This window comes from Pipistrellus hanaki, assembly GCF_964339955.1.
Source record: "Pipistrellus hanaki genome assembly, chromosome: 20".
Classification (NCBI taxonomy): Eukaryota; Metazoa; Chordata; class Mammalia; order Chiroptera; family Vespertilionidae; genus Pipistrellus; species Pipistrellus hanaki.
The window spans coordinates 3,928,712-3,956,207 of NC_140522.1; the positions used below are offsets into that span (position 1 = coordinate 3,928,712).

Genomic DNA, 27,496 nt, shown 5'->3' on the forward strand with positions numbered 1-27,496 from the left:
GTGGGTGGGTGCCTAAGGGCTGAGTGGGTGGGTGCCTGAGGGCTGAGTGGGTGGGTGCCTGAGGGCTGGTGGGTGGGTGCCTGAGGGCTGGGTGGGTGGGTGCCTGAGGGCTGAGTGGAGGAGGCGGCCGTGCTGAGGGCTGTGGGTCTGGGTGGGTGCCTGAGGGCTGGGTGGGTGGGTGCCTGAGGGCTGAGTGGAGGAGGCGGGCCGGGCTGAGGACTGGGCCTGACGCCCCCCCCCCCCCCCCCCTCCCGCCCGCAGGAAGAAGACGGAGAAGAGCCTCACTTACTACTCAAACCTGCAGCTGAAGACGGGCCAGCGGGCCCTCATCAACCCCCGGCCCTGCGGCCAGTTCTGCTGCTTCGAGGTGCAGGGCTGCGAGCGGGTGAGGCCCCCGGTCCCTTTTCCCCGGGCCGGGCGCGGGCGCTGGGGGCCCCGGCCTCACGGGCACGTGTCCCCCAGGAGGACGCCATCTCCTACTACACGGGCCTGAAGGACCGGCTGTCGGAGCGGATCACGGAGGAGGAGTCCCGGGTGCAGTTCCAGCCGCTGGGCATGGCCTTCGTCACCTTTCAGGAGAAGTCCATGGCCACCTAGTGAGTGTCCGCCCGCCGGCCGGCCGCCTGGCCCCGGGCCCCGTCCAGGTGCCCCGCCAGCCGGCCCTCTCCAGGAGAGATGGCACCGCCCAGTCCCATCCCGGGGGTCTGCCAGTGGCGGGTCCATCTGCCTCCCCAGGGCTGGCTTGGGAGGCACCACCGTGCTCACCCCCCTGGGGGGCCCAGGCTGTGGGGCAGGGGCTCGGGGGACTCTCGCTGAGACCCTCTCGTGGGTGTGGCTTACCCAGCAGCCTCAGGGGTCCGCTGGCTCTTGGCATCGGCTCTGCATTCCAGCATCCCACCAGCTGGATGCCACCCTCCTTCCGATGGCCACTCTGCACCCCAGATCCTGCCTCTGTGCACGGGCTCCCCAGCTTCCTACAAACGGGCACTCACTCGGGCGCTCACGGCTGCAGGCAGCTGGCCCTGGGGGAGGGGGTTTACATAAACAGGCCTCCGGCTGCCTGCGGTCCGGCTCAGAAAGCCCACCCGAGCCCGGGGAGCCGCAGAGGGGTGGGGTCGAGAGAAGGGCACTGGATGGGAGACAGAGGGGAAACGAGGAGGCGCTGGCGAGGGTGGAGGTGCGGGGTCCGAGGGAGGGAAATCTCCGACCAGAACGGGAGACGCTTCGTGTGCTGTGGTCTGATAGCGACGCTGGGGCCGGGGGAGAGAGTGAGGGAGCCTGGAAGGGTGAAGCCACTGGCAGCAGGATCCCGGCGGGGGGTGTGGAGGGGGGCAGTGCAAACAGCTGGGAACCGGAGCCGGACAGAACCTGATCGGAGAGCCTCCGTTTCCTCATCTGTAAAATAGGAATAATGACCCTTGGCTCGCAGGGATGTTCTGAGGATGAAACAAAACCCTCCACAGAGCGGGCCATGCATGTTGTCTTTCTCATAGCATCTGCACTAATAAGAGAGTAACATGCTAATGGGCCGTACCTTCGCGACACCCAGCAGCCAATCAGGAGTGGGTATGCAAATTAACCACCAAAGATGGCCGTTTAATTTGCATATACAGGTGCCAAGTAGCTAAGGGTAGGACACAGCTGTTCTGCATGCCCCCCCCACCAGTTGCTCCGGGCCTCTGGGCAGCGTGGGAAGGCGGAAAGGGGTGTCCAGGCCGGAGCAAAGGCTGTGCCAGCAGCCAGGGGAAGGAAGGTCCATTCTATTTTTTTAATATTTTTAATTGATTTTTTACGGAGAGGAGGAGAGAGGGATAGAGAGCTAGAAGCATCGATGAGAGAGAAACATCCATCAGCTGCCTCCTGCACACCCTCTACTGGGGATGTGCCCGCAACCAAGGTTCATGCCCTTGACCGGAATCGAACCCGGGACCTTTCAGTCCGCAGGCCGACGCTCTATCCACTGAGCCACACCGGTTTCGGCGGAAGGCCCGTTCTTGCATGAATCTTTGTGCACCGGCCCTCTAGTCAATTATAATTAAAAAAAATCCATACTAATAAAGCCAGGGTCCTGCATTCATTATGATAAACCAATAGTCATAAAGCCAAGCCCCATTCTGTCTCGGCCCCACCCCCCATCCCCCCCGTGTGCTGGGCGTGTGCCCGGCCCCGGGTGGCCTGGGCCCTGACGTGCCTGCCTTCCCCGCAGCATCCTGAAGGACTTCAACGCCTGCAAGTGCCAGGGCCTGCGGTGCCAAGGGGAGCCCCAGCCGTCCTCCTGCAGCCGGGAGCTCTGCATCTCCCAGTGGACCGTCACCTTCGCCACCTACCCCGAGGACATCTGCTGGTGAGCCGCGGCCCCGGGCTCAGGAGCCGCTCGTGTCCCGTGGCTCCTGTGTCCGACATCCTGAGGGTGAAGGTCGCCTGCTTCCTTAGCCTGGGGGCCCATTGAAAGAGTAAAAAAAAAAAAAGAAGTGGAAATTAACTTTAGTAATAGTATCGACCTCTCTATAGATACTAAAATATTACCTGTGCCAAAACTGGTGTGGCTCAGTGGATAGAGCGTCGGCCTGCGGACTGAAGGGTCCCAGGTTCGATTCTGGTCAAGGGCATGTGCCTTGGTTGGGGGCACATCCCCAGTGGGGGGTGTGCAAGAGGCAGCTGATCCATGTTCCTCTCTCATGGATGTTTCTAACCCTCTATCCCTCTCCCTTCCTCTCTGTAAAATAAAAAATCAATAAAATATATATATTTTAAAAAAAAATTATCCGTCCAGCAGTTAGTGGAGAACAAGTTGCATCTCCTCTGAGTTCCTAAGGCCCCAACCTTAATTTAATTTAATTTTATTTTTATTTATTTTTTAAAATATATTTTATTGATTTTTTTACAGAGAGGAAGGGAGAGAGATAGAGAGCTAGAAACGTCGATGAGAGAGAAACACCGACCGGCTGCCTCTTGCACACCCCCCTACTGGGGATGTGCCCGCAACCAGCATACATGCCCCTGACTGGAATCGAACCTGGGACCTTTCAGTCCACAGGCTGACGCTCTATCCACTGAGCCACACCGGTTTCGGCAGGCCCCACCCTTTGACCTTCCAGTGGCTGAAGGTCAGTGCAGCGACCTCGTCGGTGCGCCCAGGTCGCCGTGAGCCCTCAGCCAGAGCCCCTGGCTCTCTGACCCCCCTGAGCCGTGGGCGCGGTGGGCAGGCTGGTGGCCGGTCCCGGGAGGCGGGCCTCAGGCCATGCCCTCTCCTCGGCAGGAAGAACCTCTCCGTCCAGGGCGCCCGCTGGTGGCTCCAGTGGCTGGGCATCAACTTCGTCCTCTTCCTGGTGCTCTTCTTCCTGACCACGCCCTCCATCATCCTCTCCACCATGGACAAGTTCAACGTCACCAAGCCCATCCACGCCCTCAACGTGAGTCCTGAGCCTCCTGCCAGGGCCCATCCCGGGGGGGGGGGTGCGAGGGAGAGTGTGGGGGGGTCCCTGTACCAGGGACAGCGTTGGTTCTGGGGGGTTCTGGTCAAGGGCATGTGCCCGGGTTCGATTCTGGTCAAAGGCACGTGCCCGGTTTGCTGGCATGATCCCCAGTAGGGGGCGTGCAGGAAATGGCCCATCCATGATTCTCTCTCCCTCTGCTTTCTTTCTTTCTTTTTTTTTTTTTTTTAAATATATTTTATTGATTTTGTATAGAGAGGAAGAGAGAGAGATAGAGAGTTAGAAACATCGATGAGAGAGAGTCATCGATCAGCTGCCTCTTGCACACCCCCTACCGGGGATGTGCCCGCAACTCAGGTCCATGCCCTTGACCGGAATCGAACCTGGGACCCTTCAGTCCCCAAGCTGACGCTCTATCCATTGAGCCAAAACAATTTCGGCTCCCTCTGCTTTCCTCTCTGAAATAAATACAAACATACTAGATAAATAGATACATAAAAATGAAGTGAGAGCCCAAACCGGTGTGGCTCAGTGGATAGCGCGTCAGGAGGGCCATCCCCCAGCCCCGGAGTACCCTGGGCCTCCGTGCCAGGAGGTGGTGGTCTCCCCGCCCCCTCCCCGCCCTCACCCCTCTGTGCCATGGGCCCTGTTTTCCAGGACCCGGTCATCAGCCAGTTCTTCCCGACCCTCCTCCTCTGGTCCTTCTCCGCGCTGCTGCCGTCCATCGTGTACTACTCCACGCTGCTGGAGTCCCACTGGACCAAGTGAGAGCCGGGGCGGCAGGCACAGGGCGGCCTGGGGGCCCCTGGGACCCGGGGCCGAGGAGAGCTCACACCTGACCCCCCCGCAGGTCCGGGGAGAACCGGATCATGATGACCAAGGTCTACATCTTCCTCATCTTCATGGTGCTGATCCTGCCCTCCCTCGGCCTCACCAGGTACCGGGGCCTCCTCCTGCTCGCCATGCAGAGTCCGGGTCGGCCCGTTTTTAGAAGAAGAAGAACAGGGATGTCTGTGCTGCAATCGCGAGGCGGTTAGAAGTCCATTCTGACGGGATCTGTTCTGTCTTCCAGCCTGGACTTCTTCTTCCGGTGGCTCTTTGACAAGTCCTCCCCGGACACCTCCATCCGGCTGGAGTGAGTACCAGCCGCGCGGAGGGGATGGAGCCGCGGCCCCGGTAGCTGTCCCCTTCCTCCCGGGGACCACGGGCCCGGCCCTCCCCGCTCCCCGCCCCGGTTCCTGCTGGGGGGGCGGGAGGGGGTGGGGGGCAGAGCCCTCGGCCACCCCGGGGAGCTGGCCCGTCTGGGGAGCTGGCCCGTCTGGGGAGCTGGCCCGTCTGGGGAGCTGTGCAAAACCTGCGGTTCCCTTTCTAGGCCGAGACTCAATTAGCACAGCCTCATTCTGTCCCTGAAACTTACTTACCGAGGCCCCAGCCGCGGGGGAGCAGGAGCTGCGGGGCCCCGGGAGGCCGGGGGCGGGAGGGGAAGAAATAATTAACGTTCAGCCAGAGCCTCGGTCTGGGCTGTGGCTTACCTCAGCCAGGAGAACGGTGCTCGGCTGAGGGCTGACGTGGGTCCTCGCTCGTATTTCCAGCTCACACCACACCCACTTAAAAAAAAAAATATTTTATTGATTTTTTTTTTTAACAGAGAGGATATTTCTCTACGGATTTTTAGAAAGCGGAAGAGAGAGGGAAAGACAGAGAGAAACATGGACGTGAGAGAAGCACCATAGGTTGCCTCCTGCACACGCCCTGACCAGGGCCTGGGCCTGGGAGGGGCCTGCAGCCGAAGTGCATGCCCTTGACAGGAATCGAACATGGGTACCCCTGAGTCCGCAGGCTGATGCTCTATCCACTGAGCCACACCAGCCAGGGCGGCCCTCACTCTCCACCTTGTGTGCACATCCCCTTCCCGGGAAGGCTCTCTGACCCCCAGGATAGGAGCTCCATGAGGGCAGGGCCAGGGGCTCTGTTTCGCCAGGCACCCATGGGTGCCGCACACGTACCCCCACCCCCCCTCTCCCCGGGGCCTCGGGTCCCGGCTCCTCTGACCCGCCCCCGCCCCCCTCCCCGCCCCCGCCCCCAGGTGCGTGTTCCTGCCGGACCAGGGCGCCTTCTTCGTGAACTACGTCATCGCCTCGGCCTTCATCGGCACCGGCATGGAGCTGCTGCGGCTGCCGGGCCTCATCCTCTACACCGCGCGCATGGTCATGGCCAAGACCGCCGCCGACCGCCGCAACGTCAAGCAGGTGCGGCCGGCGGGGGGCGGGGGCATGGCTCCCCCTCTTCCCCTCCCCCTGAGCTATATTCCCCACTCGGCACTGCCCCGGCCGCCTGCTCGGCGCCGGGCACTCAGCCACTGGCTTTCCACACACACACCCCTTACAAAACACAAAACTTAAAAAAAAAAAAGAAAGCAGCCGAAACCGGTGTGGCTCAGTGGATAGAGCGTCAGCCTGCAGACTGAAAGGTCCCAGGTTCAATTCCGGTCAAGGGCACGCACCTTGGTTGCGGGCACATCCCCGGTAGAGGGTGTGCAAGAGGCAGCTGGTCCATGTCTCTCTCTCATCGACGTTTCTAGCTCTCTGTCTCTCTCCTTTCCTCTCTGTAAGAAAAATCAATAAAATACATTTAAAAAAAATTTAAAAAAATAAAAAAAAAAGAAAACAAAAGGAAAAAAGTATGAAACACTCTCCTCCTCTCCCGCCCCCCCAGAACCAGGCCTTCGAGTTCGAGTTCGGAGCCATGTACGCGTGGATGCTGTGCGTGTTCTCCGTCATCATGGCCTACAGCATCACCTGCCCCATCATCGCGCCCTTCGGTGAGCGTCCGGGTGGGCGGGTGGCTGACTCCGCCGGGCACCCCGAGGCAGCCATCACCGGGCATGCTGGGGCCCCGCAAACCGGGGGGGCCTCTTGAAGCCACAAGAGCCACACGCTGTTAAGGAGCCACGGATGCCACCAAGTTTAACTCACTTCTCGTGAATTCCCTCCCCTGGCCTCCCAAGCTGTGGCCTCCCTCAGCGCTTCTGGTCTGAGCTGCTCTGCCAGTGTGACCACTTCACTCTTATTTTAATTTTATATTTATTTACTTAACGTATTCTATTGATTTTTTCACAGAGAGGAAGGGAGAGGGGGAGAGAGTTAGCAACATTGATGAGAGAGAAACATCAACCAGCTGCCTCCTGCACGCCCCCCACTGGGGATATGCCCACAACCAAGGTACATGCCCTTGACCGTAATCTAACCCGGGACCTTTCAGTCCGCAGACCAATGCTCTATCCACTGAGCCACACCGGTTTCGGCTATTTTTATTTTTTTAAAATATATTTTTATTGATTTCAGAGAGGAAAGGGGAGGGGGAGAGAGAGAGATAGAAACATCAATGATGAGAGAGAATCATTGGTTGGCTGCCTCCTGTACATGCCTCACTGGGATTCGAGCCTGCAACCTGGGCATATGCCCTGACTGGGAATCGGACCGGTGACCTCTTGGGTCCTGGGTCTACACTCAGCCGCTGAGCTACACTCTTATTTTTTAAATAATATGTTTTTATTGATTTTGGAGAGAAGAAGGGAGAGGGAGAGGGAGAAACATCAATGATGAAGGAATCATTGATCGGCTGCCTCTTGCAAGCCCCCTACTGGGGATCAAGCCCACAACCTGGGCATGTGCCCTGACCGGAAATCGAACCAGCGACCCCCTGGTTTATAGGTCGATGCTCCACCACTGAGCCATGTGGGCGGGGCCGACCGCTCTATGCCTGGCCGACTCTTGAACACACCGAGGCAGTAACGATAGAGTTTCTCCTGCCTGCTGTCCCTCTGGCCGTCACCTTCCTCCCACCATGGGGGGTCACGCCGTCCGACCAGCCAGACCCGGCTTCTGCCCCCCCCCCCAGACGAAGCACTCGGTGTCTGTCCGTGAGGGGTCTGAACGTGGAACGGTTTGACGTTAAAGGCCAGGGTCTGGCAACTAAAATAAAACACCGTGAACGGGCCGGGCAGGCAGAAGGCTCTAGAAGGAAACCCAGCACCGGAGCCGGTTGGCAGAGTGAGCTGAGGCTGGGGCGTAGGAGGAAGTTGGAGTTTTCCCTGTTTGCTCTCCTGCACTATTTTTAAAGTGTAGGATTACTCTCTGAAAACCAAGCAAAACCAGCCCGGCCAGTGGGGCTCGGTGATGGAGTTGCAATCGGAATGTTCCTGGTCAACCTAGGAACCAGGAGGTCAGGGTTCGATGCCCGGTCAGGGCACAGGCCTGGGTTGGGGGCTCGATCCCCAGGGTGGGGCGTGCAGGAGGCAGCCGATCCATGATTCTCTCTCATCGTGGATGTTCCTATCTCTCTCTCTCTCTCTCTCTCTCTCCCTTCCTCTCTGAAGTCAATAATAAAAAAATATATACGTATAGCCGAAACGGGTTTGGCTCAGTGGATAGAACGTCGGCCTGCGGACTGAAGGGTCCCGGGTTCGATTCCGTTCAAGGGCATGTACCTTGGTTGTGGGCACATCCCCAGTAGGGGGCATGTAAGAAGCAGCTGATCAATGTTTCTCTCTCATCGATGTTTCTAGCTCTTTATCCCTCTTCCTTCCTCTCTGTAAAAAATCAATAAAATATTATATATATATATATATATATATATATATATATATATGAAAGAAAAACCAAAAAATGTTGAAGAACCTGACATAAGAGTGTGATGCTCCTTAAGATCCTTGAGCATCCATTGGCCTAGGGCAGGAGGTCACTTGGGCCCCAAGTCACAGACACTTCACTCCTGGAGTCAGGAATGGGGAGGAGAGGAGGGAGGGAGGAGGGAGGAGGGAAGAGAGAGGGAGAGAGAGGAGGAGGGAGGAGAGGAGGGAGGGAAGAGACCAGGAACGCTGGAGCCAGGATATGCATTCGGCCGCCCTCCTGGTTCACGGGGTCAGACGGCCACCCCAGCCCAGTTCCGTGGACAGCCACGCCCGTGGCCACGCCGGGTCCCCGCTCACGTGTGTGTGTGTGTGTGTGTGTGTGTGTGTGTCCCGCAGGCCTTATCTACATCCTGCTCAAGCACATGGTGGACCGGCACAACCTGTACTTTGCCTACCTCCCCGCCAAGCTGGAGAAGAGGATCCACTTCGCGGCCGTGAACCAGGCCCTGGCCGCCCCCATCCTGTGCCTCTTCTGGCTCTTCTTCTTCTCCTTCCTGCGCCTGGGTGAGGGCCCCCAGGAGGGCTGGCTGGGTGTCCAATCAGAACGTGGCATCCAGGGTGATGGCTGGCTGGTTATCCAATCAGAATGTGGCCCCAGAGAGGGATAGCTGGGTGTCCAATCAGCATGTGGCCCCCAGGGAGGGCTGGCTGGGTGTCCAATCAGAATGTGGCCCCCGGGGAGGGATAGCTGGGTGTCCAATCAGAATGTGGCCCCCGGGGAGGGATAGCTGGGTGTCCAATCAGAATATGGCCCCCAGGGAGGGCTGGCTGGGTGTCCAATCAGAATGTGGTCCTCAGGGAGGGCTGGCTGGGTGTCCAATCAGAATGTGGCCCCCAGAGAGGGATAGCTGGGTGTCCAATCAGAATGTGGCCCCCGGGGAGGGATAGCTGGGTGTCCAATCAGAATGTGGCCCCCGGGGAGGGATAGCTGGGTGTCCAATCAGAATATGGCCCCCAGGGAGGGCTGGCTGGGTGTCCAATCAGAATGTGGCCCCCGGGGTGAGGGCTGGGTGTCCAATCAGAATGTGGCACCCAGGGCGGAATAGCTGGGTGTCCAATCAGAATGTGGCCCCGGGGTGAGGGCTGGCTGGGTGCAGCTTGACCTCCTGAGCTGGCCCAGCCGGAGAGTAACAGGTGGAGGCAGGTGGACGGCCCCAGGCAGCTGAGAGAGGATGGTCCTCCATCTGCCATGTGGGGGGCTGAGCCAGAGGAGATGGGGAGGCGGGTCCCGACCCCTCATGCCTCACCATGGGGACCTGCTGGAGGGAAACCCAATGCTCTTGGGGAAACGGTAAAGGCAGATGAGGTGTGTGACTGCCCGGCTCTGCGGGGCCTCCACCCGCCTCACCAGACAAGATGCTGCAGGGACCTGACCCAGCGGGCAGCTGGCCGATGCCCTCACCGGGGTCCCAGCTGCTCGAGGGCGGGGAGGGGGCGGTGCCTTCTCTGTAAGTCACCTGCCCAGGCGTGGGCCCCTCCTCAGGGAGGTGAGGCAGCGCCCCGCACCCCCCCTCCATCTCTGAGGCCGCGTCCCTCCGTCCCCAGGTTGGACGGCCCCCGCCACCCTGTTTAACTTCCTGGTCCTGCTGCTCACCATCCTGGTCTGCCTGGGCTACACCTGCTTCGGCTGCTTCAAGCACCTCAGCCCTCTGAACTACAAGGTAAAGGGACCCCCCCCCCCCAGCACCCCACCCAACCCCCCCAGCCGGGGCCTGGGCACCCAGGAGGTGAGGGTCCGCCCTGCACCCCTCCTCCTCCTCCCACTCACACGTCAACGACCTTCTCCAGGCTTTTTTAAATTTAATTTAATTTTTATTTTATTGATTTTTCACAGAGAGGAAGGGAGAGGGATAGAGAGTTAGAAACATCAATGAGAGAGAAATATCGATCAGCTGCCTCCTGCGCACCCCCTACTGGGGATGTGCCCGCCACCAAAGTCCATGCCCCTGACCGGAATCGAACCTGGGACCCCTCAGTCCGCAGGCCGACGCTCTATCCACTGAGCCACACCGGTTTCGGTGCTTCTCCAGGTTTTACTGATCCCCCGCCTCCCCCCGTCCCCCCCAAAGGCGTGGGTGGCTGGGTGCAATATGAGACTTCCCACCCCACCCCATCCCTGTTCCCCACGCCCTCCCCATGCCCCCTGGGGCTGTTGCTGGGAGCCGGGTGCCAGCTGGCACTGTCCCTCTGGCTGTCATAGTCCGCCTGTTTGGAGGGTGCTGTTCTGGACACTCATGGTTGCTTATCGCGGGAGTTTCTGTGTTTCCTGCAGACCGAGGAGCCGGCCGAGGACAAGGGAAGCGAGGCGCTGGCCCACGTGCCCCCTCCGTACACGGTAAGTCCTGGGCCCCCCCCCCTCCCCCAGGACCCAGGACCCAGCCCCGGCCGGGGACCCGGCCCCGTGGGCCCGGCAGGCACCCTCCCATCATCTCGTGGAGAAAGAAGCCCCCTGCCGACACCGGTGTGGCTCAGTGGACAGAGCGTCAGCCTGCGGACTGAAAGGTCCCGGGTTCGATTCCGGTCAGGGGCATGTACCTTGGTTGCGGGCACATCCCCAGTAGGGGGTGTGCAGGAGGCAGCTGATCGATGCTTCTCTCTCATCGATGTTTCTAGCTCTCTATCCCTCTCTCTTCCTCTCCATAAAAAAATCAATAAAATAGAGAGAGAGAGGAGAGAGAGAAGCCCCTCGGTCAGGTGACCTCGGTCAGGTGTCCTCAGGCAGGTGAATTCCCGTCACTTGGGAAGGCGTCCGAGTGCCTCTGGGGCTGTAACTTGGCTGTGAGGCCGCCTCCCCCACGGGAGGAGGGTTCGTTTGCCAGGAGGCGCGACCCGCCCCGCGGGTGTCGGCTTCCGGCTCACTTTCCCCTGCATATTTCATGCCGGAGAGCCGGCTTGGCCGCCAGGCCCTGTGGTTGGGGGAAGCCGGTCACCGGCGTCCCAGCAGCGCCTGCCGGGTGGGTCCGGCCGCCGCCCAGACCGGCTCCCCGGGAGCTCCGCATTGAACGTGGGCACCGGCCACACAGTCTCCTTTCCTCTGGGCCCGCCTGCTCCCGGGGCGGGGCTGGGACACGGGACCCCGGAGCTGTGACCACTGCCCCCTGCAGGGCGGGGGAGCGGGGGGAGGGGGGAAAGCGGCCCCTCTCATCTCCTTTTTTAAAAAATATATCTTATTGGCCGGGACTGGTGTGGCTCAGTGGATAGAGCGTCGGCTTGGGGACTGAAGGGCCCCGGGTTCGATTCCGGTCAAGGACATGTACCTTGGTTGCGGGCACATCCCCAGTAGGGGGTGCGCAGGAGGCAGCTGATGGATGTTTCTCTCTCAACGATGTTTCTAACTCCCTATCCCTCTCCCAATTCCTCTCTGTGTAAAATCAATTAAAAAAAAAAATATATATATATATATTTTAAATATATTTTATTGATTTTTGTACAGAGAGGAAGGGAGAGAGATAGAGAGTTAGAAACATCGATGAGAGAGAGTCATAGATCAGCTGCCTCCTGCACACCCCCTACTGGGGATGTGCCCGCGACCAAGGTAAATGCCCTTGACCGGAATCGACCTTGGGACCCTTTAGTCCACAGGCCGACGCTCTATCAAACTGAGCCAAACTGGTTAGGGCTATTTATTTATTTTATTTTTTATTGATTTCCAAGAGGAAGGAAAGGGGGGGGGGGTAGAGAGAGAGAAACATCGACGACGATAGAGAATCATGGATCGGCTGCCTCCTGCACACCCCCCCACTGGCGATCGAGCCCGCAACCCGGGCACGTGCCCTTGACCGGAATCGAACCCGGGGTCCCTTCAGTCCTCAGGCCGGTGCTCTATCCACTGAGCCACACTGGCCAGGGCTCGGTGGTGTTTCTTTATGTGTCCCTGGGAGGAGAGGGGCCCGTGGAGGAGGAATGAATGGGGTGCCACGTCCCCCCCGCCCAGCCCTCACGCCCTCCCCGTCTGCCGGCAGCCCTACGTGCCCCGCATCCTGAACGGCCTGGCCTCCGAGCGCACGGCCCTGTCGCCGCAGCTGCAGCAGACCTACGGCGCCGTCCGCAACATCAGCGGGACCGTCCCAGGGGCCCAGGGCCCGGCCCAGAGCCCCGCCGACAGCGTGGCCGCCGCCCAGCAGGAGGTCTGATGGGGCCGGAGAGCCGTGCGGCCTGGCGGGCCGGGCTCGGGGCCGGAGGTGGAGGAGACGGAGCGGGACACGGACCCCAGCCACGGCCAGGACGGCCGTCCACATTCGGAAGTTTGCCCCCCATCTCTGCTCCGAAGACAGGAGACCAGCCGGGCAGGGGCTCCGGGGCCCTTGGCTGGAGGGGGGGTTTGGGGCAGGACCAGGCGCCACCCCGGTCCTTGCTGGTGGGACTGGGGTCGTGCTCACGGCTCTGTCGCTGGATCCTGTCCCCTTGTGGCGAGATCGCGTGCTGGCAGGGCGTCCCTGCAGGGCCCTGGGGGTGACTCTCGGGTGGCAGGCAGCAGGGAACCTCAGAAAACCTACCTCTGAGCATGCACCACCACCGCCCGTGTGGACACACACACGCCCCACGGACACCCAGAGAGCCTGGGATGGGGTCATTCCGGACCCCCCTCCCTGCAGTCCGCCGGGCACCCGCCCTGCCCCCCGGGGTGAGCCTCTGCACCCGGCTCTGGTTCTCCGTGTCTGCACCGTGTGGCTGGGCCGGGGACCCCGCGGGGGCAGCCGGGGACAGGGCGAACCCTAATAAAGTGCCTGTTCGGCCCGACGGGGCGGTCCGCCCTCTGCCTCTCGGGGCCGGTGCCTGGGCTCGGCCTCTGCCCTCGCCGCCTCCCGTCTGCTCCCTGCTCCTCGTGGGGGGCTGGGGGGAGGCGTGCTCAGGGCCTCCCGGGAGCCCCTGAGGCAGGGGAGGGGGGGTCTGGGCCCGGTGCAGAGGCCGGAAGGCTGGGCAGCCCCCACCTCCAGGGAGCCCAGGGCTGAGAGAGCATTTGGGGCTCTTGCTGGAGACACCGCCTTCCTACTGCCTCCAGGGGGCGCCAGAGTCGCAGGTGGGCACAGGTCACGGTGGGCAGAGCCAGTGGGGCCGCTTTCATCCCCAGAGGGGGGGGCCCGGCCAGGTGGCCAGGTGGGATCTGGGGCACCCTGCCCCTCCCCCCCACTCCGACCGTCACTCAGCCCTCGGCCCCTGCTCTGGGCTGTCCGGGCACAGAGGGGACGGGGCGGAGTCCTGGTGCCCCCGCGGGGCGTCCTGTGCCCCCCCCCCATCGGCCAGAGGGATGGCATCCCCACCCCCCACCCCCGGCCCAGGCTGCAGCCCTGCCAGCTCTGCCCGAAAGGGGAGCCCCCCAGTGGGTCGGGGCACGTGCAGGCCACTCGGTCCCAGCTGCTCTTGGAAGTAAAATCCTTTATTCTCAAAGCCGTGTGCAGGCGTGTGCGGGGCGTGTGCGAGGCGGCGGTGCCCATGGGGGAGGCGTGTGCGTGGGGCCCGGGCGGGCAGGGGCCGGAGCCGCCGCCCGGAGGGGAGCTGGCGCTGGGCGGCCCTGGGTGGGTCGGGGGAGTGGGGGGTCTTCGCCGGAGCAGGGCAGGTGCCCCCAGGGTCAGGGCAGTTGCCCCGAGGGTCAGGGCCGCTCCACGCGCCCCACGAACTGGCCGAGGTCGCGGGCCAGCAGCTCGGGCTCCTCGAAGGCGGCGAAGTGGCCGCCGCGGGGCATGTAGGAGTAGGAGACGAGCTTCGGGTACTTGGACCGGACCCACCTCTCGGGCACGTGCAGGAGCTCGCTCGGGAAGGCGGCGAAGCCGGTGGGCACGCGGACCTTCATCCTGGGGGGGCGGGGTCCCGTGAGGGCGGGCTCGGCCGCAGCCTGTCCCCGCGGCGGGGGCTCACGGGGGTGTCCTGGGCCACCCCCCACCCCGATCCACCAGGCACCCTCTTTTCTGGAAGGGCTGCCCAGGCCGAGCGTGCGTGGGGCAGCCTCACTCCCCACCTTTGCTGCCCCCAGGGCCCCCGATGAGACTGGGAAAGGGGGTGCGGCCGTCCCAGCACCCTGGCCCCAGGAGCCCCGATTCTAAAGGCCGAGGGATCTCCCCGGAGACCCCGACCTCCCCCTCCCCGCCCAGGGCCCCGCAGGCCGGGCTGTCCTCCGGGTTCAAGAGCAGGCCCGCCCCCTGCCCCCGGCCCCCTGCCCCCGCCCCCTGCCCCCTGCCCCCTGCCCCTGCCCCCTGCCCCTGCCCCCCGCCCCCCCGAGGGCTCACCGCTCGTGCGGTTCACTCAGGAAGCTGCGCCCCATGTTCTCCTTGTAGAAGCGCTGGGAGGAGGTGATGGTGCCTGTGGTCCAGTAGATCATGATGACGGTCAGCAGGCTGTCCAGGGAGAACTTCCTGGGAGGCAGAGGACCCTCAGCGCCAGCCCTCTCGGCTGCACCCCACCCTGCGTCCAGGCCCCCCCCCCCCCGGGCCCTCCTCGGCCGCCCCTGTCCCCTGGTGCCCCCGGCTGTGCCTTCTGGGGGCCCCCACTTCCCCCCAGTCCTCTCCCCACCCCACCAGCTTCCACCCTTCACCCCAGAATAACCACCCGCTGTACCCCGCTCCCTCCAGCCTCCATGACACTCACCCCTCCCGTGGCCTCCCCGTGGCCTCCTGCCCTCCCTGCGCCCCCCGAGTCCGCTCAGGAACCCCTGCTCTCGGATGCCAGCTGCCACCCCAGCGGGTCCCACCCTCAGGCAGGGCCCCCCGGTCCCCGGAGCAGCTGGACCCTGACTCGGGGCAGTGAGGACGGAGAGGAGGTGCTGGGCGGGGAAGGGGTGCTGGGACCCGGGTGAGGGTGGGGGTGGGGGTGGGGGCGGGGGCTCTCACCTCTCCAGGCCGCCGTCCTCCAGGTCCCGGAAGTCGGAGTTGGTCCAGGTGGAGAACTTCTCCAGGATATAGGCGGCCAGCCCCACGGGGGAGTCGTTGAGGGCGCAGCCTGCAGGGGGAGGAGGGGCGGGCGGGGGGACTCAGGCCGGGCGGAGCCCGCGGTGGGCACAGACGGACCCCCAGCCCCGCCCCGCGGCCCCCGGCGGGCGGGCACGCACCCACAGTGTCGGGCTTGGTGCACTGGATGTGCATGTAGCCGCTCTCCCGCAGGAGGCTGTGGAACATCTTCTCCCTCAGCGGGTACATGAGCTCCACGTCCCGCTCGGTGTAGCCGAAGAGCCTCCGGAAGCGCGGCCCCAGGAGCAGGGTGAGGGCGTGGAGGCCCCGCAGCACGAAGGCCATGTTCAGGTGCAGGCCCTTCACATGGCTGCGGGCGGAGAGGGGGCGGGGCGGGGCCGTGAGGCTCGGCGGGGAGGGGAGAGGCAGAGGAGGGCGAGGACCCCAGGGCCAGCCCCCTCCGGCACCCGCCCCCTGGTGGGGTGGCCGTCGGGGGCAGAGGGACAGGTTGGCGAGAAGATGCAGAGTCTCTAGAACGTTCTGCTTCGGGATTGGGCCCATCGGGAAGGTCTAGTCCCTGACCTTGGCCTCGTCCACGTGGGCCTCTCTGCCTGGGCACCTGGCCCAGGGTCACCAACCCGGGTCGGATGGGGTCCCCAGCGCCCGGGTGCAGCTGGGACCAGGGAACCCCCCCCCCTCCCCCGGCTCAGCACCCAGCACCCCCAAGGCTCCACGCGGTGTCCGGGGGTGGGAGAGGGACGGTGAGCCACCCCACCAGCTGCACGGCCGGCCGGCCGGTGGGTGCTGTGCTCACACACGCATGCTCACCCCCCCCCCGACCCTCCCCCCCAGGCCCCTCACCTGGGCGCCAGCTGGGCGATGTTGGTGCAGATCAGGGACCCCCAGTCCCCGCCTTGGGCGTAAAATTCCCGGAAGCCCAGCCGCAGCATCAGTTTGTAGAAGATCCGGGCGGTGGCCACGGAGTTCAGGCCTGGTCGTGGGAAACGGGGGGCGGGGGGTGGGAGCGGGGGTGGGGGTGACAGCGTCATGGAGCTGTCACCCCCGTGTCCTGGGACATGCCTCACCCTGGGCCCCGGGGCTGGCCAAGAGCAGCTCAGGAGGAGGGCAGGAATCCGGGGCCCGCCCGCCGCCGAAACCGGTGCGGCTCAGTGGATAGAGCGTCGGCCTGCGGATTGAGGGGTCCTGGGTTGGATCCAGGTCAAGGGCATGTGCCTTGGTTGCGGGCACATCCCCAGTGCGGGGTGTGCAGGAGGCAGCTGGTCGATGATTCTCTCTCATCGATGTTTCTAACTCTCTATCCCTCTCTCTTCCTCTTCGTAAAAAAGATCAATAAAATATATTTTTTTTAAAAAAGGAATCCTGGGGCCCAAACAGCACTGGGGATGGAGCCCGTAACCCGGGCCTGTGCCCTGACCGGGAATCGAACCCTGACCTCCTGGCTCAGGGGTCGGCAAACTCATTCGTCCGCAGAGCCAAATATATCTGCAGGTCAATGATTGAAATTTCTTCAGAGAGCTACGTGTTTTTAAACGTAAACTATCCAGGTAGGTACGTTGTGATCAGCTTAGTGAGGGGACTCCTCAGCGGGCCTTTGCTAAAGACTCAATGGGCCAGCCGAAACCGGTGCGGCTCAGTGGACAGAGCGTCAGCCTGCGGACCGAAGGGTCCCAGGTTCGATTCCGGTCAAGGGCATGGACCCTTGATGGCGGGCACATCCCCAGTAGGGGGTGTGCAGGAGGCAGCTGGTCGATGTTTCTCTCTCATCAATATATCTCACTCTCTCTCCCTCTCTCTTCCTCTCTGTAAAATATCAATAAGATTCAAGGGGCCAAAGAGCCGCGTGTGGCTCGCCAGCCCCGGGTTTGCCGACCCCTGTCCTGGTTCATAGGTCAACGCTCAACCACGGAGCCACGTCGGTCAGGCCTGCCATACGTCTCAGACCCTGAGAGGAGGCCCGGGCCCTCCCCTAATGGCAGTGCCCTCCTCCCGGGCCCTCCCCTAATGGCAGTGCCCTCCTTTGCCCTCCTCCCTCCGTGCCCTCCCCCTCCCCTGGCTCAGGAGGAGGATCGCTGGTGGGCACGCCCGGCCCCACGGAGAGGAGGGGAGGGGAGGGGAGGGGAGGGAAGGGGGGAGGGGAGGGAAGGGGGGAGGGGAGGGGAGGGCAGGGCGGCCCACGGGCCCCGGCAGCCCAGACCCACCCTTCTTGGAGGCCGCCTCGGAGAAGCCGTAGCCGGGGATGGAGGGGCAGACGACCTCGAACACGTGCTCGCCGCCCAGGCCGTGGCTCTCGGGGTCCGTCAGGAGCGGGATGGTGTTGTAGAACTCGTAGAAGCAGCCGGGCCAGCCGTGCACCATCAGCAGGGGCTTGGCGGAGCGGCCGGCGGGCAGCCGCGGGGGCTTCACGTGGATGAAGTGGATGTCCAGCCCTGGGGGGGGGGTTGGGAGGGGGCGGGCCACGGTCACGGGGGAGGGAGGGGGTGGGGGGGGCGAGGGGGCCAGGGCCCTGCAGCCGGGGAGCTCAGCCAGCGGGTGCTGCCACCTCTGCTCCCCACACCCCGGGGTGCAGATCATGGGTCACCACAGGGACCACCAGCTCTGGCCAAGAGTGCAAAAATTGTGTTAATAAAAAGCAAGGGGTCCTGAGACAAGGAGGACTTGGTTTCTTCAGCCAAGCTCCCCCACCCCACCCCCGCCAGTAGGGGGCGTGCAAGAGGCAGCCAATCAATGATTCTCATCATTGATGCCTCTCTCTCTCTCTCCCTGCCTTCCTTTCTGAAACCAACAAAAATACATATTTTTTTTAGAAAATGCTTAGAGGCCAAAACCGGTGTGGCTCAGTGGATAGAGCGTCGGCCTGCGGACTGAAGGGTCCCGGGTTCGATTCCCGTCAAGGGCATGTACCTTGGTTGTGGGCACATCCCCAGTGGGGGGTTGTGCAGGAGGCAGCTGGTCGATGTTTCTCTCTCATCGATGTTTCTAACTCTCTATCCCTCTCCCTTCCTCTCTGTAAAAAAAAATCAATAAAATATATTTAAAAAATAGATATGTCGATGATGAGAGAGAATCACGGATCGGCTGCCTCCTGCACGCCCCACCCTGGGGATCGAACCCACAAACCCAGGCATGCGCCGTTGGCAGGAATCGAACCCGGGACCCTTCAGTCCACAGGCCGACGCCCTAGCCACTGGGCTAACCCGGCCAGGGCTTGTGATAACTTTGAAAAAACATCTCCACGACCGATCCTGGGGCCTGGGTCTCCCCAGCCTGGTCCGAGCCACGCCGGGCGCCCCCCGCTGGCCCCGGGCGGGCTGGACGCGCACCTTCGATCCTGGTCTTGAAGTGCGGGTACCGGTTGAGCTCGGCCACCTGCTTCCTCCAGTCGAAGCCGTCCCGCCAGTAGGCGAGGACCTTCTGCAGGTAGCGGGCGTTGAAGCCGTAGTGGAAGCGGCTGTCCTCCAGGGGCGGGGTCAGGCGGGCCTTCTCGATCCTTCGGTGCAGGTCCTGGGGCAGGCGCGGGGCCCGAGGGGAGAGGGGTGGGCGGGTGGGCGGAGCTCAGAGGAGGGGCATTCCCCGAGGCAGAGCAAACCCCACGCTCCCCCGGGGGCACAGCCAGAGGGGGCCGCCGGAGGCCACTGGTTTGGATTTGCTCTGGTGCAGTGGTAGGTAGGCAGGAAGCAGCCGATCCGTGATTCTCTCTCTCTCCCTCTCCCTTTCTGAAGTCAATAATATATATATATATATATATATATATATATATATATGCCGAAACCAGTTTGGCTCAGTGGTAGAGCGTCGGTCTGTGGACTGAAAGGTCCCGGGTTCGATTCCGGTGAGGGGCATGTACGTTGGTTGCGGGCACATCCCCAGTACGGGGTGTGCAAGAGGCAGCTGGTCTCATCGACGTTTCTAGCTCTCTGTCTCTCTCACTTCCTCTCTGTAAAAATCAATAATATATATATTATTTAAATATATATATATATATATATATATATATATATATATATATTTTTTTTTTTTTTTAAATAAGTAAAGAACATGAGCTTTAGGAAACTCATCCGTCCACAGAGCCCAATATCAACAGCACAGCAATGGACATGTCTTCGGAGAGCCACATTTTTTTTAACTGAAACTTCTTCTAACGCCACTTCTTCACCACAGACGCACCCAGGCCGTGGTGTTTTGTGGAAGAGCCGCCCTCCAGGGGCACAAAGAGCCACCACATGTGGCTCGCGAGCCTGGTATGCCTACCACGGGCACTGATCCATAAAACTGGGGGCAATGACACCTGCCACGGGATTGAAGGAGACGACAGACAGAAATAGAAAGGCCCGCCGAGACCGGTGTGGCTCAGTGGATAGAGCGTCGGCTTGGGGACTGCAGGGTCCCGGGTTCGATTCCGGTCAAGGGCATGTACCTTGGTTGCGGGCACATCCCCAGTAGGGGGTGTGCAGGAGGCAGCTGATCGATGTTTCTCTCTCATCGATGTTTCTAACTCTCTATCCCTCTCCATTCCTGTCTGTACAAAATCAATAAAATATATTTTTAAAAAAAGAAAAGAAAAGAAATAGCAAAGCCCAAGGCCTCGCCTGCACACAGTAGGTGCTCCCAGCCCCACACAGGAGGAGAGCCCACATGGGTGGGGACATCCCAGGCCCCACCCCCCCTCGTGGGGCCGCTGGGGGCCGGCCCCTCGGACCGGCCCACCCCGCTGGTCACTCCTCCCTGCCTCGGGCCCAATCCCGCCCCTGATCCCCGTCACCTGGGCTGGACTGCGTCCCCCTCCGAGCTCCCGTGTCGGCAGCTCTGCGCTGAGCACACGGGCCTCCCGCCACGGGAGGGCGGCGGGGGCTGGGCGGGACCCGGAGGGGCCGGCGCACAGTAGGTGCTTTGTCCACCAGCGCGGGCCCCGCCGCGGCACCTGGTGCCACCGGGGCCTGCCCTCCGCCCGGGGCCTGACCCCCTGGCTTTCTCCTGTCAGCGCCTCCCGGGTTCCGGGCCGGCCACAGAGGAGGTGAGACGCGAAGCTGGGTCCAGCGGGCACCCCCTCTTCCACCCGGGCCCTTCCCCCCCAGTCCCAGGGAAACGGGGGCTTCCTGCCTCCCTCTGCCCAGCCCCTAACCCTGCCCCTGCCGCTGCTCAGCCCTAACCCTAACCCTGCCCAGCCCCTAACCCTAACCTTAACCCTCCCCCTGCCCAGCCCTAACCCTAACCCTCCCTCTGCTCCTGCCCCTAACCCTAACCCTCCCCCTGCCCAGCCCCTAACCCTAACCCTCCCCCTGCCCAGCCCTAACCCTCCCCCTGCCCCTAACCCTAACCCTCCCCCTGCCCAGCCCTAACCCTAACCCTCCCCCTGCCCAGCCCCTAACCCTAACCCTCCCCCTGCCCAGCCCTAACCCTAACCCTGTCCCTGCCCAGCCCTAATCCTAACCCTCCCTCTGCCCAGCCCTAACCCTAACCCTCCCCGTGCCCAGCCCTAACGCTAACCCTGCCCCTGCCCCTGCCCCTGCCCAGCCCTAACCCTGCCCCTGCCCCTGCCCAGCCCTAACCCTAATCCTCCCCCTGGCCAGCCCTAACCCTCCCCTCCCCTGCCCCTGCCCCTGCCGGGACGCGGGCCTTACGTTGATCTCCTCGTCCGACGTCTCCACCCTGAAGGGCCGGATGCTCTCATCCTCAGGGGCCGTGGGCCTGGCCCCGGGCCCCCACCACCCGTCTCCGAGCGGCAGGGTCTCCTCCTTGTCCCGGGAGGCGAACCAGTAGATGGCGAGGCCCAGCACGGAGGCCAGGAGGATTTCCAGCCACATGGTGCCTGTGGGGGGCGCGGGAGAGAGGCCATGAGCCCCCCGAGATCACCGGCCCGGCCCGAGCCCTGGGGGGGCGCCCTGGCCCTGACCTCTCCCCGCACGCCCATTGGGGTGGGGGGGGGGTTCCAGGAGACCCAGCCCAGGTGCCCTCTGTCCCCCACAGGGCCCTGGGGGGGGCATGCTGAGGCCCCAGGTTAGCTCCTGCTGCCCCTCTGATCCGAGCATCGGGCCCCGGGGGCTGTGCCGGGAACAGGGGCACAGACACGGGACTTCCTGGCGAGGACCCCCTGGGGTTGGCCCCCCTCAGCACCCTGCACCACCAAACCCAAGGCCCTGTTTCCGGACCCCGCCCCTGCCGACCTCCGGTTCCCAAACTCAGTCTCTGGAACCCCGGACTCTCCCCTCCCGCCCACCCAAAGTCCCCCTACCACTCGGACCCCAACCGGGGCACGTGCCCCTGACCTGGGAATTAAACCCGGGGCCTTCTGAGCCACAGGCCGGTGCTCTATCCACTGAGCCACACCGGCCAGGCCTCCCTTTGGGAAGAGGGAGCGGGCCCAGGAGGCCCAGCACCAGCCTTCCTGCCAGCCGCCGGCTGGGTGGGGCTCGGGCACCGCGGGGAGCGTGCGGGGCGGGAGGAAGGCAGTGAGCCGAGCTGCCCGGCCGCAGGAGCAGAGGCGGACACAGGTCTGGAGCTCGTCGGTCCTGGCCGCCGCCCTGCCCGGGCCCAGCGCCCCCCCTGGCCCGCGGGGAGGCCCTCCGCCGGTGCTGGCACAGCCCCCCGCGTGGAGGCACGACAGACCCACTTCGCACAGGGCTGTCCAGGGGGCGGGAAGCATAAGGAATAATCCAGAAGGGCCCACGTCTCCAGCGTCTGCGGTGAGTGAGCTTGGCAAGCCACCCTCCGGCCTGACGTGGGCACAGAGACAGGAGCACCAGGGCCGCCCTGTGGGATCAGGGACCCACTTTCTTTTTCTTTATTTAAAAATATATTTTATTGATTTTTTACAGAGAGGAAGGGAGAGGGGTAGAGAGACAGAAACATCGGTGAGAGAGAAACATGGATCAGCTGCCTCCTGCACATCCCCTACTGGGGATGTGCCCGCAACCAAGGTAACATGCCCTTGACCGAATCGAACCCGGGACCCTTCAGTCCGCAGGCCGACGCTCCATCCACTGAGCCACACCGGTTTCGGCTCTTTTAAAAAAAATATATTTTATTGATTTTTTAGAGAGAGGAAGGGAGAGGGACAGAGAGCTAGAAACATCGATGAGAGAGAATCACTGATCAGCTGCCTCCTGCACAACCCCATTGGGGATGTGCCCGCCACCAAGGTAACATGCCCTTGACCGGAATCGAACCCGGGACCACTCAGTCCGCAGGCCGACGCTCTATCCACTGAGCCACACCGGTCTCGGCAGTGACTGACGTTCTCTTTCTGGGCAGGAGGACCCCAGGCTGCCCCGTCCGCGTGGGAGCCGCCGCCCGGCCATGACCACCTCCCTGGGAAGGAGCGGGACGCCCAGCCGGGAGCGTCACGCCGCCGCCGGAGGTAGGGCTGGCCTCGCCTGCCGAGGTCTCCGGAGGGTTGCACGGGCCTGCGGCCTCCGCCGGTCTAACCGTGTGCCGTGGGGTTCTCACCCCTGGTCTTTGGGGGGCGGCTAACGGAACCCCAGGCCCAGAGAGAATGGGAGAAGGATGCAGCAGATCCAGCCCGGCTGGCCTGGCTCAGGGGTCGAGCGCCGACCTAGGAACCAGGGGGTCACGGTTCGATTCCCGGCCAGGGCCCATGTCTGGGGTGTGGGCTTGACCTCTGATTTTGGGGGTGGGGTGGGATGGGGGCGTGCGCTCATGCAGGAGGCAGTCAATCGATGATTCTCTCTCATCATCTGATCAAAATGTGGGTGCCACCCTGGCTGGCTTGGCTCAGTGGATAGAGCGTCAGCCTGCAGACTGAAGGGTCCCAGGTTCGATTCCGGTCAAGGGCATGTGCCTTGGCTGCGGGCACATCCCCGGTGGGGGGGTGTGCAGGAGGCAGCTGGTCGATGTTTCTAACTCTCTATCCCTCTCCCTTCCTCTTTGTAAAAAAATCAATAATGTATATATATTAATTTAAAAAAATACAGCACATAGAATTATGTATGACACATAATACTGGATAAGGATAAATGACCCTGTTACTAGTTATGCATTTACTATACTATACTATACTTTAAATTTTAAAGTTTAAAATATATATATATTTATTTATTTATTCAGTATTGATTTCAGAGAGGAAGGGAGAGGGAGAGAGGGATAGAAACATCAATGATGGCCGAAACCGGTGTGGCTCAGCGGATAGAGCGTCGGCCTGCGGACTGAAGGGTCCCGGGTTCGATTCCGGTCAGGGGCGTGTACCTTGGTTGCGTGCACATCCCCAGTAGGGGGCGTGCAGGAGGCAGCTGATGGATGATTCTCTCTCATGGATGTTTCTGACTCTCTATCCCTCTCTCATAAACTCATTCACACACCTTCCGGCTCTGAGCTGTGGAACACAAGCTGGGCCAGCCTCTCCCCGCCCCTAAGGGCTCACGTGGCCATCCCCGTCCAGCTCAGGTTCTGTCACTGACAATAAGAACCGTCAGGGTTTCCGCTGGTCCCGAATGACCAGGAAACACAACCCAAGCGGAGCACAGCGCACCGCCGACGAGGAAAACACAGGGCGGCCTGGGGCATTGCAGTACTTGGCAGTCCTCCGAGCAGGGATAATAGGAGTGGCCATATAATCCGCCTATTAGATTCCTTTCCCACCATCCACCACGCTCTGCCCCCCCCTCCTCTCCGCCCTCTCCTCTCCCCAGGTCCTCCACCGTGCTCCTTCCTCCATAGTGAGCAACAAACAGGATGGGCTGCTGGCTGGGCCCTGGCTCAGAGCCACCTTGTAGCCTGGGCTAGAAGTAGTGAAAGGGCTGATGCTTCGAGTGCGACAGCCCTGGAGTCCAGGCAGCCCGGCCGGTGTGGCTCAGTGGTTGAGCGTTGACCTGGGAACCAGGAGGTCACCGCTGGATTCCCGGTCAAGGGCACAGGCCCGGGTTGTGGGCTCCATCCCCAGTAGGGGATGCGCAGGAGGCAGCTGATTCTCTCTCCTCTTTGATGTCCCCCTCTCTCTCCCCTTTCCTCTCTGAAATCAATAAAAATATATTAAATATATATATATATATATATTTTTAAAAAAGACCAGGGCCAGGGGTCCTCAGAATGTTGCAGGCTGCCAGTATCTTGGGGGGAGGGGGGGGGGGCTGGAGGGTGGTTAGTGTGCTTGCCACCATGTCTCGGTTGCACAAAGGAATAAGTCACAGAAGGCTTTGCGTCCTCCGGGTGTTCAGTCATAGGTCCCGGGGCAACTCCGAGATGGGGCAGAGCGGCACCACGGCCTAGATCAGAGGTCGGCACACTCATGAGTCCACAGAGCCCAACATCAACAGCACCACGACGGACATGTCTCTGGAGAGCCACACTGTTTAAACGTAAACTTCTTCTCACGCCACGTCTTCAACACAGACTCGCCCAGGCCGTGGGGTTTTGTTGGAAGAGCCACACTCAAGGGGCCAAAGAGCCGCCTGTGGCTCGCGAGCCGCAGTTTGCCCACCACGGGCCTGGGGGACAGCCCTGCTTCTGTGCGAAGGAGGGCGGGCACCCCCCCTCCCTCCCCCCCCCGCCCTGTGGCTGGGCCCGCCTCTCCTGCCTCCTCCTGGGACAGCTGGGACCACAGACAGGCCACAGAGAGAGGGACGGAGATCCATGGCCCCCGAGCCGGCCAGAGAGCCAGCCTCCGGAGCTGCCCTCGTGAACAGAACTTTGGCGCTGGTGCCAAACTATTTCTCTCCAAAGGCCCAAGAGTTCGTTCTTTCTCTCTCTCTCTCTCTCTCTGTCTCTCTTTAAATATATATTTTATTGATTTTTTTACAGAGTGGAAGAGAGAGGGATAGAGAGAAAAATCGATGAGAGAGAATCATCAATCAGCTGCCTCTTGCATACCCCCTACTGGGGGATGTGCCCGCAACCAAGGTACATGCCCTTGACCGGAATCGAACCCGGGACCTTTCAGTCCGCAGGCCGACGCTCTGTCCACTGAGCACATGTGTCTGGTCTCGGTGAGGAAGCCCAGAGAAGCCCATGGGACAGTAAACACATCATCCCCTGCACGACAGTGACGCTGAGAAGCAACGGGTATTTTTTCTGGTTTTAAGAGATTTGAAAGCGAAGCTCAGAGACGCCAAGCAGGCAGGCGCCAGGAAGACGTCCGAGTTCAGGGAGTCTGTGTGTCCATCTCCCCCAGAGCTAACGGCAGACGCACGTCTGTTCCCGGCCCGGACGAGGCCTCGGGCCCTCTGTGGGCTGGCCAGAGAACCTTCTGGAAAGTCTCTGAACTCCCCAAGGAGAAGAGCATTTTCCTGGTTTACGCAAGCACGTCCCCTCGGGCCTGGAGGAGCCGCACGGGCAGGGAGAACAGAAGCCAAAGACGGAGAGTCGGGACCCCAGGTCCCAGGCGTCCGTCCGTCCGTCCGTCCGTCCGGAGGGAACCTTCTCCCTGCCCAGGGCCACCTGGGTGTTTACGACATCATTCCGGGCCACACGGAGCCATCCATGTGGACCCGAGCCTGCTGCGTCTGGTTAAACATTCCCTGAACTCACCCCGGGCGCCCCGGCAGGGCCGGACCCCAGGATTTCCCGGGCCCTGCCCGGCCCCCGCCCCAGAGGGAGAGCAGCCCTGTCGGGGAGAGGGAGGAGGGACTCTGACCCCGCGGGAACGTAAACAGACCTGGGAGGGAGAAGAGGCTGCTGCGTACCCTTTGAACTTGGTTTGCACAACTGTGTGTGTGCAGTTACCCAGCTCACCCTGGGACCATGGGGGGGTGGGGCGGGGGATAGGGGCTCCGACACCCCACACCGCCGAAAATCCACATATAGCCCAAACCGGTGTGGCTCAGTGGGTAGAGCGTCGGCCTGCGGACTGAGTGGTCCCGGGTTCGATTCCGGTCAAGGGCATGTGCCTTGGTTGCAGGCACATCCCCAGTGGGGGGCGTGCAGGAGGCAGCTGATGGATGATTCTCTCTCATCGATGTTTCTAACTCTCTGTCCCTCTCCCTTCCTCTCTGTAAAAAAAAGAAATCAATAAAAAAAGAACAAAAAAAAGAACATCCACATATAACTTTGGACCCCAAACCTTAACCACTAAGCCTTCCCGATCACGTCAACAGGTTCTGTGTTACAGAGGCATTATATGTCCCGTGTTACACAGGCATTACATACTAAAGCAAACTAAGGGGAAGAACATGCGAGTAAGAAGATAAAGAGTTCCATCTGCGAGTGTTTTTTTTCCAAGTGTCCGCGAAAACTCCAAAACATCGTCCGAAAATAAAAGGTTCGCCTGGGAATCTTTTCAAATGGTTGCACGTCTCCAAAAATAAAAAATTAAAAATTAAAAAAAATCTCCCACTATAGCCAAGACGGTTTGGCTCAATGGATAGAGCGTCGGCTTGAGGACTGCAGGGTCCCAGGTTTGATTCCGGTCAAGGACATGTACCTTGGTTTCGGACATATCCCCAGTAGGGGGTGTGCAAGAGGCAGCTGATCGATGACTCTCATCGATGTTTCTAACTCTCTATCTCTCTCCCTTCCTCTCTGTACAAAATCAATAAAATATATTTAAAAAAAAAATCTTCCAGTATGTTTATCGAGGGCAATCCACGTGTACGTGGACCGGCCCAGGTCCAGCCCGTGGGGTTCAAGGGTCACGGGTAGGCTTGCACCCGTCTCTCCCCAGGAGAGGGAGCTGTTCCGAGCACCCGCCGCTCCTCCCTCCTCAGGGGTGGCCGTGTGGCTGGCAAAGCTTTGGCTCCCTCTGCGGGGTGAGGGGACTGCTGGGTGCCTGCTCCCTGCTCCCCACCTTCCCTGCACAGCCTCTGCTCCCAGCGGTCGGCAAACTCATCAGTCCCCAGAGCCAGATATCAACAGCACCACGATGGACATTTCTTTGGAGAGCCACATTGTTTAAACGTAAACTTCTTCTAACGCCACTTCTTCAACATAGACTCACCCAGGCCGTGGCATTTTGTGGAAGAGCCACCCTCCAGGGGCCAAAGAGCCGCCTGTGGCTCGAGAGCCGCCGTTTGCCCACCGCGGGCCTAGACCAAGAGCAAGGGCAGGCGGCCCGCCCACAGGCGACCCCAGCAGGCCAGCCGGGCTGGGCGAGGGACTCTGCGGCCTCCGTCTGGGCCCTTGCAGTCTGGGATTTGCCCCCCTGCCCCCCTGGGGCCAGACTTTGCCTCTACTGGAGCCGCCCTCAGTGGACCTGGCATCACAACTGCCCCCTGGCCGAAACCAGTGTGGCTCAGTGGATAGAGCGTCAGCCTGCGGACTGAAAGGTCCCGGGTTCGATTCCGGTCAAGGGCATGGACCTTGGTTGCGGGCACATCCCCAGTAGGGGGTGTGCAAGAGGCAGCTGATCGATGATTCTCTCTCACCGATATTTCTAACTCTCTATCCCTCTCCCTTATATGCATACGTTATATGCGTTACATACTATATTATGTAAAAAAAATCAATAAAATATATTTAAAAAAACAAACAAAAAAACCTGCCCCCTGCCCACCCACGTGATTCCTTTCCTGAAGAGCCCGTTA

General features: G+C 61.4%; 2 protein-coding genes across 2 annotated transcripts in view; one reads left to right on the plus strand and one right to left on the minus strand.

Annotated features, from left to right (window-relative positions):
* The window catches only part of TMEM63A (transmembrane protein 63A), a 20,230-nt gene extending 6,715 nt beyond the window's left edge, over positions 1 to 13,515 (plus strand). Inside the window, 14 exon segments of the mRNA XM_084868687.1 lie at positions 262 to 385; positions 463 to 596; positions 2,207 to 2,344; positions 3,260 to 3,413; positions 4,092 to 4,198; positions 4,285 to 4,371; positions 4,507 to 4,569; positions 5,521 to 5,683; positions 6,150 to 6,255; positions 8,464 to 8,631; positions 9,673 to 9,788; positions 10,400 to 10,462; positions 12,090 to 12,254; positions 12,309 to 13,515. Of these exon segments, the coding sequence (XP_084724813.1) occupies positions 262 to 385; positions 463 to 596; positions 2,207 to 2,344; positions 3,260 to 3,413; positions 4,092 to 4,198; positions 4,285 to 4,371; positions 4,507 to 4,569; positions 5,521 to 5,683; positions 6,150 to 6,255; positions 8,464 to 8,631; positions 9,673 to 9,788; positions 10,400 to 10,462; positions 12,090 to 12,254; positions 12,309 to 12,629 (1,909 nt within the window). The 3' untranslated portion in view covers positions 12,630 to 13,515.
* EPHX1 (epoxide hydrolase 1) overlaps positions 13,487 to 27,496 on the minus strand; it is a 15,981-nt gene continuing 1,971 nt past the window's right edge. The window contains exons 2-9 of the mRNA XM_084868747.1: positions 20,648 to 20,835; positions 18,350 to 18,530; positions 17,228 to 17,455; positions 15,870 to 15,999; positions 15,170 to 15,378; positions 14,952 to 15,060; positions 14,352 to 14,477; positions 13,487 to 13,919 (exon numbers count right to left, since the gene is read on the minus strand). Of these exons, the coding sequence (XP_084724873.1) occupies positions 13,718 to 13,919; positions 14,352 to 14,477; positions 14,952 to 15,060; positions 15,170 to 15,378; positions 15,870 to 15,999; positions 17,228 to 17,455; positions 18,350 to 18,530; positions 20,648 to 20,830 (1,368 nt within the window). The 5' untranslated portion in view covers positions 20,831 to 20,835 and the 3' untranslated portion in view covers positions 13,487 to 13,717. The remainder of the gene's footprint in view (positions 13,920 to 14,351; positions 14,478 to 14,951; positions 15,061 to 15,169; positions 15,379 to 15,869; positions 16,000 to 17,227; positions 17,456 to 18,349; positions 18,531 to 20,647; positions 20,836 to 27,496) is intronic.